An 18,038-nucleotide genomic window follows, 5' to 3' on the forward strand; every position below is an offset into this window, starting at 1 on the left:
AGGCCCAGCAAGAGTCCACACTTGTGGACTAATACAGAACAATGGGGCTGATTTGCTCTGACTCTAGTGGGGGCATCAGGAGAGACCATTCTTCCTGCAGAGGATGTTCCAAGGCCTATTATAATTTGAATGTTGAACTGAGGGGCCAGCAGCTGCTTGTGTCTTTAGGCCATGTGCCAGAATGTCCCATTTCTCCTAGCAAAGGGGCCAGGGGCTGAGGAGAGTAGGGATTTGGGAGCAGGGCTTCAGGGTCTCCTCCTCATCACCAGCTAGGTTCTATGAGGAAGGCTGGCAGCTCCCTAACTCCCTAACCTGCACAGTACAGCCAGAAGTTCTCTGCTTCGGGAGCTGGGTTCAAGTGCTGATTCTGTCGGTGGCCAGCTGGATGCCCTTCCTTAGGCAAGTTTCTTAACATTTCTGAGCTTCAGTGTCCTCTTCAGGAAGAATAGGTTTTCTAGCCTGCTTCAGAGGAGACCTGGCACATAGGAGCATACTGCGAAATTGAGCTGTTATTAGCAGAAGGACTCGGTGAATTCCTATCCTATCTCGGATCAGCTGCTCATCAGCAAACAAGCAAGTGACCAGGCCCTCCCTCTGTAAGGGGAGCACACACTGACCCACAGAGTTGGGAAGAAGGTGGCATCCAGCTCAGGGCATGGCGGTGCTTCACGGCCGCGTCTGTGTATCTGGCCCTGATGGGGGGCACTTGGCTGTGGCTTCCTGGAGGAAGAGGCTGTCCGTGAGATCCCTCAGGGCAGGGCCTGGCCTGGCCCCTCAACCCCACCCCCCACTTGAGAGCTTCCGTGTGGAGAGGGCACCTGACTACCTAGAGCTCCTCAGATTGAGCTGGTGTAGCCTGGCAGAGTGAGGGGCCTGTGGCAGTGTGGCAGGGACCATGCCACAGGACAGACAGATCACGTTGCTTATGCAAAACTTTGGGAAATAAACCAGATTATTATGATACAAAAACACACATCACTACAGAGTCGGAGAGGACACAGTTTACACAGGTTTTAATGTAAAGGTCAAGACTTCAAGGACATTCCAGGCTTGTGAGGAGCTTCAAGCTGTGCCCTGGGCTACCAGAGGTCTGTACTTAACAAGCGCCTGCCAGAGGGCCGTGGGGGACAGAGTCTCAGTCATTTTGGGGTGCGGCACCCTGGGAGCCCCTTGTGGGAAATGCTATACTTCTCTGAGGCTGACTCCCTTGCCCAGAGGCCTTCGCCCTACCCTGCCATCTGGGGTCCCTGGTGAGATGGAGGCCGAGGTGCGCGGCAGCTGTGGGCTGCTCGGTGGGGGTGGGGCGGCCGTTCCCGCCGGTTCGCCTGCCCCTCCCCCAGCAGTCAATCTCAGGCGCTGTCAGCCGGGGGCAGGTAGGCAGCGTCCTTGGAGCAGCTGTGATTTATCCCTGCAGTCCAGAACAGCGTGTTTCAGCTCAGCCAAGGTTTGGCCGCCGCAGGGTGGTTTTGCTGGCCTTGCACAGCTCTTCACTGTTGACCTCAGCCCAGTCCCTCTGGTGCCCAGGACCTCTCTTCCTCATGTGGGCCGTGGCAGGATGTAGTTCACACCGGGAAAGCAGGAGATCTCGCTTGGAGGTAGACTTCATAAAAGGACGTGGGTTTAGGGTTTGAATCTATACTCAGTGTGAACTTGGGACATCATAACTTCTAAACCTCAGTTTTCCATCTCTAAAACGGGAATAAAACTGTCAAAATTTGGAGTCACTATACGGGTTGGGGAAGATAGCTTAGTGGCTATCTCAGTTGATAGCTATTTTTACCAGAGTTGCAACAGAGCTTCTACGGAGGGAAGAGCAAAGAGGGAAGGGTGTCCTGGGCTTAGAGGTGGAAAGGCTTCCAGCCAGGCAGGGCCTGAGGTGGGTGGGGAGGCCAGTCCAGTGAGAGTGGCAGTTCCGGCGATTGGAGTGAATGCCTTTTAGTGTGGGTTGGAGAGCTGTTTTTCTGTCTCAAGTTTTTCCTCACAGGATGCTGTCCCTCCTGGAGCTTTGGGACAGTAACCTCCGCCCTTGGCCTTCACCTCACAGAGCAGGGTCCTGGTTTCGGCAGGAGTGGCCAGCCTGTTCTTGTGCAGCCACAAGGCTGCCTTCCAATGTCTTATGTCCTGTCACTCCTGAAGGGGCTGCTACAGTTCTGCAGTTGGTTGTTGGCTGTGTGTCCAATCTGGGGGCCAGACTTTTGCTGAGCCGTTTTTTATTTCTGGTAGCTGCATACCCACCCCGCCTCCAGCTCTAGAAAATATGCTAAGGAACCCACAGGGGGAGGGTCTCTTTGACATGTGGCTTTCCATAATTTCTGAATAGTTTATAGTCTAATTCCCTCACTAAGCAAATTAAACCTTTTAAGGTAACGATCAGATGGTCCAGATAGTGGCTGTGCATGTGGACATTTGTAAGATTCAAACACACTGGTGGGACCAGACCCACAGTCATTTGTGACAGCCTGTAATCAAGGCAGAAGCAATTACTTAGCCCAGCAGTTCCCCTGGGGAGAGGAGGCCATATATCAGGCGCTGATGAGTCCAGGGTGATCTGCTCACCGGCCCGAGCTCTCCTGGTTCAGCCGTGCACGGCGCCGCCCTCCTGAGCCTGGCCTTCAGTGAAGGCCTCCTGACATCTGTGGAGAGCACCTCTCAGGGACTTTCCTGGCAGGAGGAGACTGGATGTACAGTTGCAGATCAGCCTGGAAGTCAGATGGCATTAGTGCTGTGGAAATAGGGTCCCTGGACAATGGCGCTACAGAAGTGGAGGATGTGAGCGGCGCTCTTTCACCAAGGCAAGACATTGCAGCCAGCATCTGAAAGCCGCCTCCTCCAATGGCCCAGTTTTCTCCCTCACCCCCATCGCTGGCTGTCCAGGTGCCGGGGCCCCCAGATCCAATCTCTATCCATCCCTGCTGCCTCTGTGTTGTTGGCCCCTTTCCTAACTTTGTACCCCGGATGGTTTTCTAACTGCCATCCCCTCGCCTCCCTCCTCTCTGCAGATTCCCTTCCTGCCAGGCCCATCTAGGGTCACTGTGCTGAAACTTCCAAGCTCAGCACGCAAGGGCCCATGATCGGGTTCAACTTTATCTTCTGCTGATTTTCTGGCCAAGGTCACACTGGGAGCCCATTAGAGCCAATATCTGATTTGTTACTTTGGACCCTGGGGAACTTTCCATGTCCTTGGAAGACCACTTTGGAAAGAAGTCACAGACCGGTGTTATAGGTGAGCACAGCAGTTAGGCTGGGAGGACCGGATGTGGCCTCTGTCCTCCGGATGTCCTTTCCACTGCCTGCTAGTGTCTGCCATGCTACCATTCAGAGTGAAGCCCTAGGTTTCAAGGGCTTTGGGATTCAAAATCAGCAAGCAACCTGCAGATGCTTGGGGCAGGCTAAGAGTGTAAGTTGCATAGGATCCCTCCGAGAGTGTTTCTGCACACCACACAGGGCCGTCCATGGGCTTGTTCAGTATGTGGGTTCTGCGTCCAGAATCAGGAGTCAGGGGTGAGGGCTTTTCTGCTTTATAGGGAACCCCAGGTGGTCTTCTGCCCAGGGTATTTTGTTAACAGCCGAGCTGCCATCTTGGCAGAGGTTGAGTAACCTGGAGGAAGGAGGGCAGCTTAGGTACAGGGGTTAGAGAGCAACCTTGGGTCAGCCAGGTGACTGCTCCAGGCCGGTCCCCATCTGTGGAGAAGGAGTAATAATACCTACCAACAAGGGCTGTCGTGTGGTCAGAATGAGAAAACTCACATGAAATTGCCTGGTACATATTACATGTTTGCTTTTGTTTACACAAACGCAGGATACTAGGCTGGACTCAGAGGGAGGTTGGGTCCTATATGTCCCAAACCTGCTGGAGAGGTGGTGTGGCCAAAGAAAAGGCGAGTCTCTCTCTCTCTCTGTCTCTCAGTCTCTCTCCCCTTTTCTCTCTCTCTCTCTCTGGTACTGGGGATTGAACCCAGAGGTGCTCTGCGCTGAGCTACATCCCAGCCTTCTAATTTTAAGATAGAATTTTGCTAAGTTTCCCAGATGGGAATTTATGTTCCTCCTAACTCAAGAGTAGGTTTCTAACTTCTCCCACCACCTGAGCTGTGTGATCTTGGGCAAATCACTGTCTTTCTGGGCCGCAATTCCCTCCTTTGTTAAATTAAAAGGCTGGATGGTTCTAAGACTTCTTTAGTGGCATTCATCTCAAAATGATATTATATAAACATCGTGTGATATTAAAACACTATCCTAACAACCCAAATAAAGAGTGGATCATTGCAGGGCAGTTCTGGTGGGCCAGGGAGGCACACGTGTGATTGTGTGCATTTGGCAGGGGCTGGGGGAGTGGAGATATGTTCCCCCTGACAAGGTGCCAACATTCTGGGGTGTCAGCCTTCTCCGGATGTAGGCTGGGATCCCATCTGGAGAAGGCTGGCCACACTAGGGCATAGCTTTATGTGCCAGTGACATGGCGGTAGTCTTAGAGTGGGCGGTGATATATGTTGGAAATATTAGTACATACAGTAACAGTAAATATCAGCAGCTTACTTGTCAAGTGTGGTGATAGATAAAAGAAATACATGTAGGGAAGTGTCAGCCGGGAAAAAAATATATGGCCTGCAGTAAATCACCACCGAGCAATTAAAGCAGAAAACCAAGTTCTGCAGTATTTTGTTTCCTCAGAATGGCATGGTTCTGTGGCAGCTCCACACACAGCCTGGCTGGTCCCTACTGACTGCCTTTTTGCCCTGAGGAAGAGCTTTGGGCTCAAATCGCAGCTGTGAGGCTTTCAGGGAGGTTACCCACCCTCTCTGAGCTTGTTTTGTCATCTGAGAGTGCGAACACAGGAATGGGCCACTCATTCATTCACCAGACACGTCGGGAGGGGCAGGCACTGCTGGAGGCTCTGGATTCCGTGCTGAGTAAAGGTGATGATGACCCTGCAGTCCAGGAGCTTGTCTTCTAGAGAAGGGGAAAGATAATAAGCAAACAATGCATTCTCAGAGGGGAAAGGAAGTGCTCAGAGAGGGTAGTCAAGGAATGTCCCCCTGGGAAGGAGATGCTTGAGGGAATACCTCTAGGGACATAGGAGTGAGCCATGTAGGTATCTGGGGAGAGAGCATGCCCAGCAGAGGAAGCAGAGCTAGGGCCCCAGAGGCCCATGTGCTGGCGCTGAGTGGTAGGGGCAGTGGTTGCAGTGAGGCTAGAAAGTTCGGAAGTGCTGAACGGTGGAGGATCCTGTAGGCCATTAGAGGGACTTTGACTTTGATGCTGCATGGTGAGAGACCCTGTGGTTTGGGGTGAGAGGGTGGGACTCAGGGCCGCCATGTGAAGGTGAGAATGTTGGGGGAGTGTGGGGTCCGCTGTGTGTGAGCAGTGGTGGCCTCCTGAACCGGGGGGCGGTCGAGGAGATGTGGGAAGCAGTCAGACACTTGACACGACTTTGGGACAGATCAGCAGGATCTGCTGACTGATCAGTTGGTGTGTCCGAGGCTTTTGGCCTGAGCAATAGGAAGAACTGAAATCACCATGATCTGAGATGGGCAGATTTGGGGGAAGATCAGGAGCTGGGATTAGGCCATCCAAGGAAGGTGCTGAGGAGCAATGGGACCTGCTGGTTGGGGCTTAGGGCTTGGGGCTGGAGGTGGAAGGGGAGCCCAGGGAACGGGGGAGGCAGGGAAGTGGTAAGTGGGGGCATTAGGGGAGTTGGATTCTGAGGCTGAGTTCAGTGCTCTGGGAAGCGTGGTGGAGCCTGCTGGAAGGTGGGGCTGGGTGGGTGCTGACCCGGGACTTAGCGACAGCATGGACAGGTGGCCAGTCAAGCATACTGACGGGCTGGACTCAAGAGAAGCCTGAGTACAGGGCCATTGGCAACCTCCTTTTGGGAATTTCTGAGGAGCTTTGTTTTAAAGGCAGGAGTGAAATGGGTGGTAGATGGAGGAGGTGGGGTGAAGGGAGTTTTGGTGTTAAGTGTGCAGAAATGATAGATGCGTGTGTGCAGATGGCAAGGATCTAATAGGGGGGAAACAAGTAATGTGGAAGGCAAAGGGGCAGCTGCTGGAGGGGCGTTACCAGGTGTCCAGTGCCAGGCTCACGAGGGTCCTGAGCAGGGCTGGCCAGGGAGTCAGGCCCACAGTTACTAAGACAGGCTGTAGGCAGGACAGTGGGAGCGGACGGCAGGTCTTAGCCCAGAGCTGCCCATTTCTCTGGGGGATAGGAGGGCTACCGCTGAGAATGAGGATGAAGGCTGGAGAGCAGGGTCTGTGAGGTGGAAGGGAACCAACCGAGGGAGTTGGATGTGATTTCCAGGGCCCTCTTGAGGTACGCAAACAGTAGAGGGAGCCTGGCCAGCAAGGTGGTATTTCTCAGGTCTGTTTGGACATCCACTGAAGGGGCAGAGGAGGCGGCAGGTTGAGACAGGGTTGGAGAGTCGAGGGGCTGCAAGGAAAGGATCAATGGATCATGGAGTCTTTGCTAGGTGAGGAGGGGAGCGAGGTCACCAGGGGAGTGAAGGTTGGGGGCAGGCACAGTGGGAGGTGTAGTCCCTGAGGATTGGAGTCGGGGCGCTGGAGGACACACTGGCGGTACTTCCTAGACAGCAAGTGGTGACCCACAGGATGACGGGAAGATCTTGTGGAGGTGTGGCAATTACGGGGGACAGCAAGGTCTTGGGAATCCCATCGGAGCAAGTGGCTGAAGAGCAGGGGCTGTGTCCTTCAGGGGAAGTGGTCAAAGGATCGAGAGGGCAGTAGGGAGGACAGTGTGTGTGGTATTGAGGTCACCCAGGGTTATGGCAGGAGTGATGGTGAGCCAGGAGCTGGAGTCACCACGGATCGGATGGGGTGCTGCTGGGGTGGCAGTGACGGCCATGGGAGTGCGGTGGGGCTGGGCCGAGGACCTGATGTGAGGACACAGTGGGATCGTGTGAGCACAGGGCCCATTGTGGGACACAGCAGGCACTTGGTGAATGGGAGCTTGGTGACTGCAGAGACCACAACATGATCATTGGACAGCACTTAAAATCAGGCATTGTGCTGTAGGATTTATGTGCCCTTGGTTCTAGAAGTCTCTGTGCCTGCAGCTCAGTCGCCCTCGTGTTTGTCCCTGCACTGGTTAATGGCCTGGGCCAGTCTGTCAAGAGCAGCAAGGGTGAACAGATCAATGAGAGAGGAGCTCAGGCCAAGCACTGGAGCAGAGGGTAGGACAGGGACAGAAGGCTTGGCCCTTCCTCAGGTGGGCCCTGAGAGCTGACTGTGATGCCTTTGCACTTCCTGTCCCCTCACCTTTGTACCAGGATAGTGAGGCAGGAAAGCCACAAGTTTGAGCCCACTTAGCAACTGAGACCCTGTCTCAAAAAAAAGAGGAGAGCACACTGGGGATGTAACACAGTGTGAAGGCCTTGGGTTAAAAAAAAAAAAAAGCATTTTAAGGCTGGGAATTAAGCTCAGTGGTGCCGCTGCAAGGTCCCAAGTTCAATCTCTGGTACCAAAAAAAAAAAAAAAAAGCATTTTAAGGCTGGGAATTAAGCTCAGTGGTGCCGCTGCAAGGTCCCAAGTTCAATCTCTGGTACCAAAAAAAAAAAAAAAATCACCTTATCTTCTCCAAGCCTCAGTTTCTCACCTGTGACACTCACTTTTAAGGTTGGCCACATGGGAGATATTTGCAGGATGATGACAGCAAAAAGGGATGCAAAGTTCCACATTTTGTAAACTGCGGCCTTGATTTAACCTGGGGCTCAACTCCCTTCTTAGAAAAGCTTTTGGCAGTAGCTGCCATTAGGATGTTGATCCTTCCCTGACTCCTCCTCAAGCATATGGTTTAAGGAGTAGCAGTTTACTCATTCATTCTTTCATTTGGTGGACTTTGCTGCTTGCCTACTATGTGCTGGGCAGGATGAGAGAATTTCCAGCAGTGTTGGTAAGGAGAATAGCCTAGTGGGAGCTCTTGCAAGTCCGTCCTTGTATTTTCTTTTTCATTTTGGACCAGCTCCAGCTGCTATCCCTGGGAGACTGGCTGTCCCCAGAAGCCTGGTCAGGCACGGCCAGCTGGCAGGAATGTTTCTGCAAAGCAAGGCTGGTGTGCATGGTGCACACAAGCAGGTGTGGTGCATGGTGATGGCACGGAGGGCTGCTCCCTGGAGCTTCCCTTGGAAGCTCTCAGCCCCCCTTCCCTCAAGCCCAGCATCCTTCAGATTTGATCAGAATGGTTAGACTACTGGTTCTCTCTGTAGCAGCCAGATTCAGTTTTATGCCATTTTGGGCCTGGGGATCACCTGCACAGGACAGTTGCATAGCCTACAGGCCTTTCTCATCTGTGAATTTGGCTGATCTAAGATTGGAAACTTGGAGACAGTGTCTTCATCAGTCCACACCCTACCCCCCACCCCAGGACAGCATCTTATTCTGGGTCTGCTGCCTCTGGTGAGAGGTGGAGGGGGGCCCCTGGAGGTTGAGGGTTTGCAGGAGGCCCCTAGCAAGGGTCCTTCCTATTGGCCGGGTTCCAGGAAAAAAAGGTAATGAGGAGCAACTTCCACTTACCATCGTATAAATCCCACAATCAGGAAAATTGCTTCAATTGCTAAAAAATGCTGGTGGGAAAGTCCATTTATTTTTCATTTTTCTTGTGCACTTGCCACCCTTTTGCATGAATCACTGTCGGTCTGTAGATTAAATTTATCCCCCGTTATCTTTCATGTCTCTGGTGCTCTGATGTCAACTGGGCTTCTGGCTACTGAAAACCTCATCTGCTTTTTAGAGGTGAGAGTGAGGTGGCCTTCCGATGGGAGAGGCCGCTGGGGTCTCTCCCCGGGTCTCTGCTCCATGGTGTGCACCACCAAGGTAGGACTTTGCCTTTGGGAGAGTCCGGATCGTCTCTGGAGCCACTTCTGCCCTAGTTTCTTCAGGAAAGGATTTGGACCCAGTCTCTGGATTTAGGTGATTTCTTGGGAGGGGCTGAATGTGGTGGAAGCATTGTTTCACCTTAATGTCTGCTTTGTGGATTGGCTTGGATGGGATATAAGAACCGGAGACCTTTTAAGATAGTGCTCTCTCTCTCTCTCTCTCTCTCTCTCTCTCTCTCTCTCTCTCACACACACACACACACACACACACACACACAGAGGCACACACATTCTCAGAGACTGGAGTAGGGTACCTGCCCGTCTTTCCCTTTACTACCAGTGATACACTGCTGTGTGGCAGAAGCCTGGTTCTCACCGGTGTTCTGGGAGGCGCGGAACAGTCCAGAGCTTGCCATCCTCTTGCTCAGATGCAGCCATTTCTGTGCATATCCTCTGAGACCACAGTTCTTTTTCACTGATTTCATTATTTAACACATATTTGCTTTTCTGGTTCCTGGATCCCTTTGAAAATCTGAGGAAAGCCCAGACCCCTTCTGAGGAAGGATTCTGAGCAATTGTGTGTGTGTGTGTGTGTGTGTGTGTGTGTAGGTCATAAAGCCCATCCTGAATTTTAGGCCTGGAACTCCAGCTCTGAGAGGCCTGGATCAGAGCCCCTGCCTCCAAACTAAAAGGCGTTCCAGGAATTCAGAAGCCTGGGGCCTCTCAAGCCCAGTCTCAGCCCCTCTTATCTCAGTAGCCTTCTTGTACCAGTCTCAGAAGAGCGGTCCTGCAACCACACTCCTGACTCTCTGGGAGACCTCTCACTTCTCTCCAGGACCCCAGTTTGCAGGGGCAGGGGCTGCTTCTGAGGCTGCAGTTAGCTATGCCTGTTGCAGGCTCCTGCAGCCCCCTCAGCAGGTATCATTACTGCATAAGAGACCCATCATTCTGCATTAATCTGGGATTCATCATGATAGCCATGACCATAATTAATTTATTTGGTATTAATGTGGATGAAATATGTACTGTCCTTTCAGGGGAAATCAGGCTGCCTATAAGCATTAGTTAAAAGGACCATTAAAATCAAACCTTCCCCAGATCCATTAGGCGAAGTCTTTCATCCTGAAGAAGATAAAGTTCTGCTGTGTGAAGTGTCATGAATAATTAGGTTGATTGCTGTTTTAAACTCTGCCCCTGCTTCCCTGGCCCCTCCCGCTACCTTCCTGGAGCGGGAAGGCTCACCTGTGGCAGGCATTCCCCTCCACTGCCCTCCAATCTGCTGGACCCTGAATTTCCCCCTGGCCTCTATGACAGTTGGCAGGGCTCTGTGTGTCTCTATGGCCAGAAAGAGGAAACGCACTTCAAGGACGCCACCGATGGGCCTCTCAATGTGTCTGTTGGTCCTTCCTCCCAGCCCTGGTACAGGGCGGCATTGTGTGGCTTCCTCTTGCTTGGAGTCTGTCCAGAACAAGGCAGAGCAGGGAAAAGTCTGAAGCAGCATTTTCTAAACTGAGATCTATACATTCTGCCTTGCTGTGTCTCTGGGGCTTGAAAATGTGGCTTCTCGGGCCCCTCTGGATCACTACATCCCAGGGCTGTGCGAGAGGAGGGCACGGGCTCTTGTGTGTGGTGAACGGTGGGGAGGGCAGCCCTCCTCCGTGGACGAAGTGTGCTTTCTCTGGAGCACCGGAGTGAATTCAGACCCATACTGTTGCCTGGCCGTGCCGGGCCTTCTGGGAAGAGGTGGGCCGCTGGGTGCTTTTTACGCACTTCCTCAAGAGCCTGGTCCTCCAGGTGTCACCGTGGAGATGAAGAAGCCCAGAGGCGGGTGGTGACAGCCTGCCTGGGGTGGACTTAGAAACCCCTTCCACTGTCCCCATGAAGTGGTGGGGGTCACATGGGCAAAGGAGCACTGGGATAGGCAAAGGCTGAAAGAGGTGGGGGAGAAGCCAGACGATGCCCCCCGACTCAGACACACCCCTCGCCCTAATCTTTCTCTGCTGCCCTGACAGACGCTTCGGCACAAAATGCACAGCCTGCCAGCAGGGCATCCCCCCGACCCAGGTGGTCCGCAAAGCCCAGGACTTCGTCTACCACCTGCACTGCTTTGCCTGCATCATCTGCAGCCGGCAGCTGGCAACGGGAGATGAATTCTACCTCATGGAGGACGGGCGGCTGGTGTGCAAGGAAGACTATGAGACTGCCAAGCAAAATGGTAAGCGGAACAGCCCTGCAGGTCCCCTCCAGGCCTTTGTCCAGGCCGTGCCCTCTCAGTGCCCTTCTCTCCCAGTCCCACCCTTCTGTCTGATTCCGGCCCCTGGCCTGAGAGGCCTTCCCAGGGCACCATGGTTACAGTTAATTCTAAACCTGCCCAGCCCACCAGCATTTGCTGATGCACTAAAGCTTTAATCAAACTGTGGTTCTGAGAGTAGGCCTGTCTCCCATGCCAGATGGTGGGCTTGGGGCAGCCAGGGACCTTCTTGTCATCTTGGCAGCTCCTTGCCTAGGGTTGGGAGTGCTGAGTTAGCTGGGAGCCTGGTCCACATTGAACACACAGGGCTGCTCCTGAGCTTTGCACATTGGGGTGCATACTTACCTCAGCACCTCCATGCCTCAAAAGCTGTAGTGAGTGAGACTCAGGCACTGACCCGCATCACCCTCCCAGGGCTAACTGTGTTTCTGAGCTTCCCCGAGACTGTGGGTTTATGAAGGCCAGGGACTTAGGGGTGCTGACTGCTGAGGTTTCCGATGCCCTGATGTGGAACAAGTGGCTGATCAGTGTGCTGAGGGAAGAGGAGAATCATGTAGCTGTGTATGGGGAAGACCCCTGCTTAACCTTATCACCATGCCCTACTCTGCCTCAGGGCCTTTGCCTACACTGCTGCAAGGAGCTCCAGCAAGCCTTTATTGGCCACACCTGCAAACCTGCCTTAGCTGGCAGCCAGGGTGGCTGCTGCTCTTGCTGTCCATGCCATGTTCTTGGGCAGCTAGGGTCTGTTCATATCCCACTGTGCTCTCCTCAGCGAGGCTGAGCTGGCTGTCCCTCCTGCAGCCCCACCATCCAGCTCCTCACTCACAGGCACCCCTGGGAGGAAGATCGGAATTTGGGATTTGGCCAAACCAAAGCTAGAAATCTCAGAATCACGAACTCATGAAACATCTAGATCTTTTTACTAGAATTTTTACCAACTCAGGGTATTACTGTGGAAAGCACCCATTGTTGAAAGCTGTGGGCTTGACGGAAATAATAAGGCACTGACAATTTCATATATCTCCTTCCACGTCTTTCCTGGGTTCACACACTGTGAATCCAAATAGTACATGGGAAATGAGTTTTTTTGCTTAATAAATGCACCATTAAATAAAGGATCTGCGGGGACAAGGCAGAGGTAATTTGTAGGGTGATCCAGCTGGGCCAAGTTTGGCCTTGCTAAGAGGGATAAAGGGGCAGGGCTGTCCGTGGCAGGGGCTTCCTCAGTTTTTGGAGACCTCCTCTCCTACTATCTCCATAGCTCTGTCCTTTCCAGGTTGGCAGAGGACCTGGTTTCCTTCCTCCAGAGACCTGCAGCCTCTGCAGATCCATTCTAAGGCTCTTCACCTCCATGCATTTGTCCACTCTGGCTCCTGACAACTCCATGCTGTTGCCCTGGAGTCCATTAGGATGTCACAAGAGAGCTGGGTGACTTGTCAGGGGTAACTATCAATGCAGATGGACTCAGTGACAGTGAGATGCCTTTGGAACTCTGATGCTCTTCATCAGAGAGCACCAAGTCACTGTCTATCCTGGGCCATGCTGGTTGTCACTGTCAGAGACTCTGGGTTCTCTCAACTCAGTATCTTCTTGTTCTGTAGATGATTCAGACAAGAGAGACCCAAATGGAGACTGGTCATCACCTAGTTGGGGTGGCATTAATGACACTGTGGGACTCATAATTTTCTGAAAGAGTGTTCACCCAATAGCAGACCTCTGTAGGACAGTGGAAGACCCTGGAATAGACAGCAGAAGCTGGATGGATGTTCCCACAAACTTGGAGCTCCTTAGAGCAAGTTGGGCAATTGGCTGAGTGTTAGTTACTTGACTAAATATGGGGGATAATAGCACTGGACTCACAGGGATGTTTCCTGAGGTTTAAGTAGCATGAGGCTCATGAGTAGGATGTTAAATAAGAGTGAGACAGGCAGGTAGGGAGGTGATGTGTCCTAAAGCAGTTGAAGGCACCTCTGACACTTTCCCTAGACTTCCCCTGTGGTGGTCAGAGTGACCCTCCGTGCAGGGAGCCTTTATCTTTGTAGGCTGCTTGACTGTTTTTTAACTTGTTTTAATTTCTCCTTGCTATCTTAAACCTTCTTTCAGGCTTATAGCTTTCTCCCTTGAGCTCAACAAAAGATCTAGTTCGCCACTTAGTGTGAATGATTTTGTTCATTTCTTCCATCTTCTTGGCTATCTGCATTTTCAGTATAATGAGGCTGCATTTTATGCCAGGGACAAGTTCTAGGAGACCTTGCATAATTCAAAACTAATGTGTGTTAGGAGTAATTTTCCCATAGGAATTAACGTAAAAAAGTAGAGGGGGATGTATACTGCTAGCACACAAATCCATAAGTGGTGAAGTGCATCTTTGCCTTAATGCTACTTTTTATTTTCTCAGCATTATCTCTAGTACCTTGCTGAATGCTCTTTCCTAAATTAACAGCCCAAGGTATCATGGTCTTGCTTGCCCTTCCTTATAGTGTTTTATCACATTTAACTTCCGCACCAAAGTTATTGATTTTTGGGTACATTTTTCAGCACAAGCACTGCCACCGCTACTTAATGAATACTTGGATGACATTGTTATAGGATATAAAAAAGATCTTAAATTATAATAACAGTGAATGTTAAAATAACAGCATAATAGTTTCCATAATCACAAGAAGGAAGTCTTGTGCCCGAGCAGTGGCGTGGCACCTACAGGCCACCAACTAGAGTGACAGATATTCCTCAGGAGCGTTGTCATCTGGCCATGGCGAAAATAATTTCTAATGTGCTGGGAAAACCTGTTTTGAATTGAAGTGGTTCTCGGTCAATTAAAACTTTTATTTTTTGAAATAGAGTCTTGCTCTATTGCATAAGCTGGTCTCAAATTCGTCAGCTCAACTAATCCTTTTGCCTCAGTCTCCTGAATAGTTGGGATTGCAGGTGTGAAATATTATACCTGGCTCACATTTTAAAATATTTATTTATTTATTTTTTTGGTACTGGGGATCGAACTTGGGCCCTTGCGCTTTTGAGGCTGGCTCACATTTTTGGTAGTTTTTTTTATTTTGTTTTGTATTTTTTTGCTATACTAGGAAGTGAACCCAAGGCCTTCACACTGAGCTGTCTCCCCAGCCATTTTTTCTTTCTTTCTTTCTTTTTTATTTGATTAGCAACTGTGGCAGAGTTGCCCAGTCTGGGCTCAAACTTGTGATCCTCCTGCCTCATCCTTTCGGAGTGCTAGGACTAGAGGCATGCACCACCATGCCTGACATGATAGTTTTATTTTTTAAAATTTTATACATAAAGACTGTATATAATACCCCTAAGTGAAATAAATAAGTCACACATGTGTAAATTCTGAATAGTTTCTCTGGTGTGAAAAACTATAATAGTACATAAGATCCTAATAGTATAATTGACAATGTGAAATAGAAAGAAAAGGGCTAAAGGTGTAGGGAAAGTGGGAAGGGTAGGGGAAAGGTAATAAGGGAAAAGAAAAAAAAATGTGAGAAAATGAAAAATGGAAATAAAGTGTTTGTAAATGGGGAGGCGAGGAGGGGGTGAAGGGAGCGCAGGGACAAGGGGAAAAAATGAGAACCAAGACCTGTCATGTAAAGGTACAAGATCCCAGTAATGAATGTAACTGTACTGTATACCTAAAATGTACCAATAAACTCAATTAAAAAAAACAAACAAAAGACTGTATACATATTAAAAACATACTATTTCAAATTTACATCCGTGTCATACTATAAACTGTATAAATATGGGCAGAAGGCACTAACTCCTCCTAACAGAACTTAAAGAACTTTGGAGGTCTGTCTGTCTTGGCATTACTCTGTACGAAATTGCTGAAAGGCTCTGGATGCCCCTACCCAGGAGACTCTAGGGAGGGAGTGGGTTGTGAACAGTCCGGATGACAGTGGCTCTGCTGAGGAAAGCAGGGTACGAAGAGAGGACATGGGGCCTCCATCCTGTGCTGTGTGCACGAGTGTAGTGTGGCCCAAGCAGCACAACGGTGCAGTCCCTAGAACACAATGCCCCTGCAGGGCAGGCGGTGTGGCCCCCAGGATTCAGAGGGGCAAGATTGCTCGCCTGGTCACTCACTCATCAGGAAGGTGGAACCCAGGTCTTTTGACTCCAAGAATTGTCAGAATTAAATGCATGCAAAGCTTGCAGTTTGCCCTGGTATACAATATGTGCTTACTTTGCTTTGGCCAGTTGACCTTTAGAGCTCTGGTGACGACCCTGAGGATGTCCAAGCGGAATGTTTGCCATAACAGGAAATGTGTGGAATTTCACATTCAGGCTGATGAAAGGCCTCAGAGGGACTGGGCTGGAGATGAGGGAAACAGGGACAGTGGGCTTCTACGAAGGCTGTACGGCAGCAGTGGGGACCCCATGGGGTGGGGGGTCGTTCCTCTAAGGCCCTGCCCAGTGCAGGTGCTCTTAGCAGGGGAGGAAGGAGGATGGGCAGAGTCCCAGCTGTTTCAGATGGGCTGATCCCAGGAAGGTGGTTTTCACTGCAGATGACTCTGAGGCAGGAGCAAAGCGGCCACGGACCACCATCACAGCGAAGCAGCTGGAGACATTAAAGAACGCCTACAAGAACTCCCCCAAGCCCGCCCGGCATGTAAGGGAGCAGCTCTCCTCTGAGACAGGCCTGGACATGAGGGTTGTACAGGTGAGATGCTAGTACTTCTTTGTCCTCTGGGGAGTTGGGCTTCTAGCAGGAAGAGATGGTGTTCAGAGCAGGACTCTGTTTATGCTAACTTAGGAAGGCTTGGGGAACACGAGTGACAGTCACCTGGTGAATGGTGTCACTGACCCCCCAGAGCATTTGCCAGAATCCAGAGGCAGGGTTCTGCTGCCCAGGCTCCAGTCCATTTCCAGCCACCTGCCTTGGGAGCCGTGGAGGATTCTGGCTGTGGTAGACTCCCCTTGAGTATGTCTCTTGTGCTTTGTGGCAGGTTTGGTTTCAGAACAGAAGGGCCAAGGAGAAACGCCTGAAGAAGGACGCAGGGCGGCATCGCTGGGGGCAGTTCTATAAGAGCGTCAAGAGGAGCCGGGGAGGCAGCAAGCAGGAGAAGGAGAGCTCTGCAGAGGACTGTGGGGTTAGTGACAGTGAGCTGAGCTTCCGAGGTGAGCTGGGCTGGAGGGGTGAGGCTGAGGCTGGAGGAAAGTCCCCTGGGGAACAGTAATCCTTGGCAGGCAGGAGCTATCTTTCTTGAGGCCTTGTCAGTTCCCTCCCTGAGCAGAGGTGTTTCCCCAAGACTTGCAGTGGAGGAGGGTGGGCGGTGGAGGAGTAGCCGGTGTTAGTGGTCTTTTTGGTGCGACCAGGAGTAGCAAAGGAGAGCGCTGCTGCTTAGATATGAAAGCTGGGTTCCCTGGGACATAGCTGTCCTGTGGCCCTGAGGCTTCCCTTCTTTTTTTGCCAAGAGAGTGCTCTCACCAGCCCATGCAGCTGTGAACACAGGCCTTTTCCCCAGCCCCGTTCCTGTACTTCTCCCCTTTATAGGACATTGGTTTCCTCCCCTGATCCTCTAGAATGACCTATTGGTCTCCCAGTCCTGGGAAAGCAATACTGTGAGTGCACTTGAGATGGAGAACTGGCTGTTTCTGAGATCCCTTCACCCACCCCTCACTCCATACTGTCCCTTGCACACAAGCTTCGCAGCATGCACTCTATTCAACTCTGTGTGCATCAGCAACACTGCAAATTACTACATCTTGTGGATCTGCAGATTGTTTGCAAATAACCAGGACTGTTTTCAGTTACTGAGTCTTCAACTGTGGGAGGTATTTTGGTGGGGGAAGGGAAGAGTACTGAACTGATCAGAAACCTAGTTTCCAGTGTGGTTCTGTCAAATGATTGGTTTCTCATGGGCCTCCCATCTATAAATGGCCTTGCCCATCTCACAGAGTTGTCGTAGGGATCAGTGAACACAACCAGCTGTGGATGTGCTTGGAAAGCTAAGCACATGTGGACACCTGGAAGACTGTGGCCCGTGGCTCCACAGAGGGCCTTGGTTACAGTGCAGCTGAGGCCTCATCTTCCTGATTCCTAGAAAGGGCATGAGCTCCCCACTGTCTTTTCAGTTTTTGAGTGGAATGGGGGCTCGGAAGGATGGGTGTTTGATATAGGATGGGAAAATTGATATAGGGATTGGTGCATGGGCCATGACAAAAACAGAAAAAGTAGCCAGTGGGTCACAGGCTAGAACCAGTTGCCTACCAGGAGTATGATGCCCTGAGAGGGTTGAGCTTAGCCCAGAAATCCCTGGAATCCAAAGATCAGTCTCCTCAGAACAGAGGGCTTGGGGCCCCAAGGAGGGGCCAGGAGCCTTACACTCACTCTCTAGGCCTCTCAGCAGGATTGGGAAAGACATTTAATCTCATCTGAGCTGTCTAAATGCATACCTGGAATATTTAGAATTGTTAAATCTTGTTTTGTAGCTCATTTCTATTGGGCACAGGTGGGTCCCACATTAACATATCAGTGGTTTTCTAAACAATAAACAACCCTTTATTTCTTAAAACTGAAACTGCTCAACTCTGTTGGAGAGATGAATTCTTTCATGTGGCAAAGCTCCTATTAGAGTCCCTTAATGAAATTCTTCAAGAAACAAGAGGGTTTATTTGCCTCAACCAAGTCATTCTTTGCCCTGAGTAAGAGCTTAGTAGGGAAACCAAACCCTTTGTTATTGAACCTTTTTTTGCAGGTAGACCAGAAGGATTCTGTACACATGCCTAAGAGTGGTCCTCACTATACAAGTTACCTGATTCCCAAACAAGCACATTTCTCAGCCTGAAAGCTTTCAGAGTAAAATTTTTTTTTTTTCCCATTTTTCTTTTTTGGTACCGGGAATCAAACCCAGGGCCTTATGCTTGCTGGGCAGGAGCTGCACTGCTGAGCTACATCCCCAACCCTCAGAGTAAATCGTGACAGCAAGTAGCTTCCATTTGTGACGTGGA

General features: G+C 50.9%; 1 protein-coding gene across 1 annotated transcript in view; it reads left to right on the forward strand.

Annotated features, from left to right (window-relative positions):
• Lhx4 (LIM homeobox 4) overlaps positions 1-18,038 on the forward strand; it is a 43,718-nt gene that overhangs the window by 21,079 nt on the left and 4,601 nt on the right. Inside the window, exons 3-5 of the mRNA XM_010630275.2 lie at positions 10,837-11,039; positions 15,593-15,747; positions 16,034-16,205. Of these exons, the coding sequence (XP_010628577.1) occupies positions 10,837-11,039; positions 15,593-15,747; positions 16,034-16,205 (530 nt within the window). The remainder of the gene's footprint in view (positions 1-10,836; positions 11,040-15,592; positions 15,748-16,033; positions 16,206-18,038) is intronic.

The sequence above is a fragment of the Fukomys damarensis genome, unplaced genomic scaffold (genome assembly GCF_012274545.1).
Source record: "Fukomys damarensis isolate Sample0158 unplaced genomic scaffold, DMR_v1.0_HiC HiC_scaffold_11, whole genome shotgun sequence".
Lineage (NCBI taxonomy): Eukaryota > Metazoa > Chordata > Mammalia > Rodentia > Bathyergidae > Fukomys > Fukomys damarensis.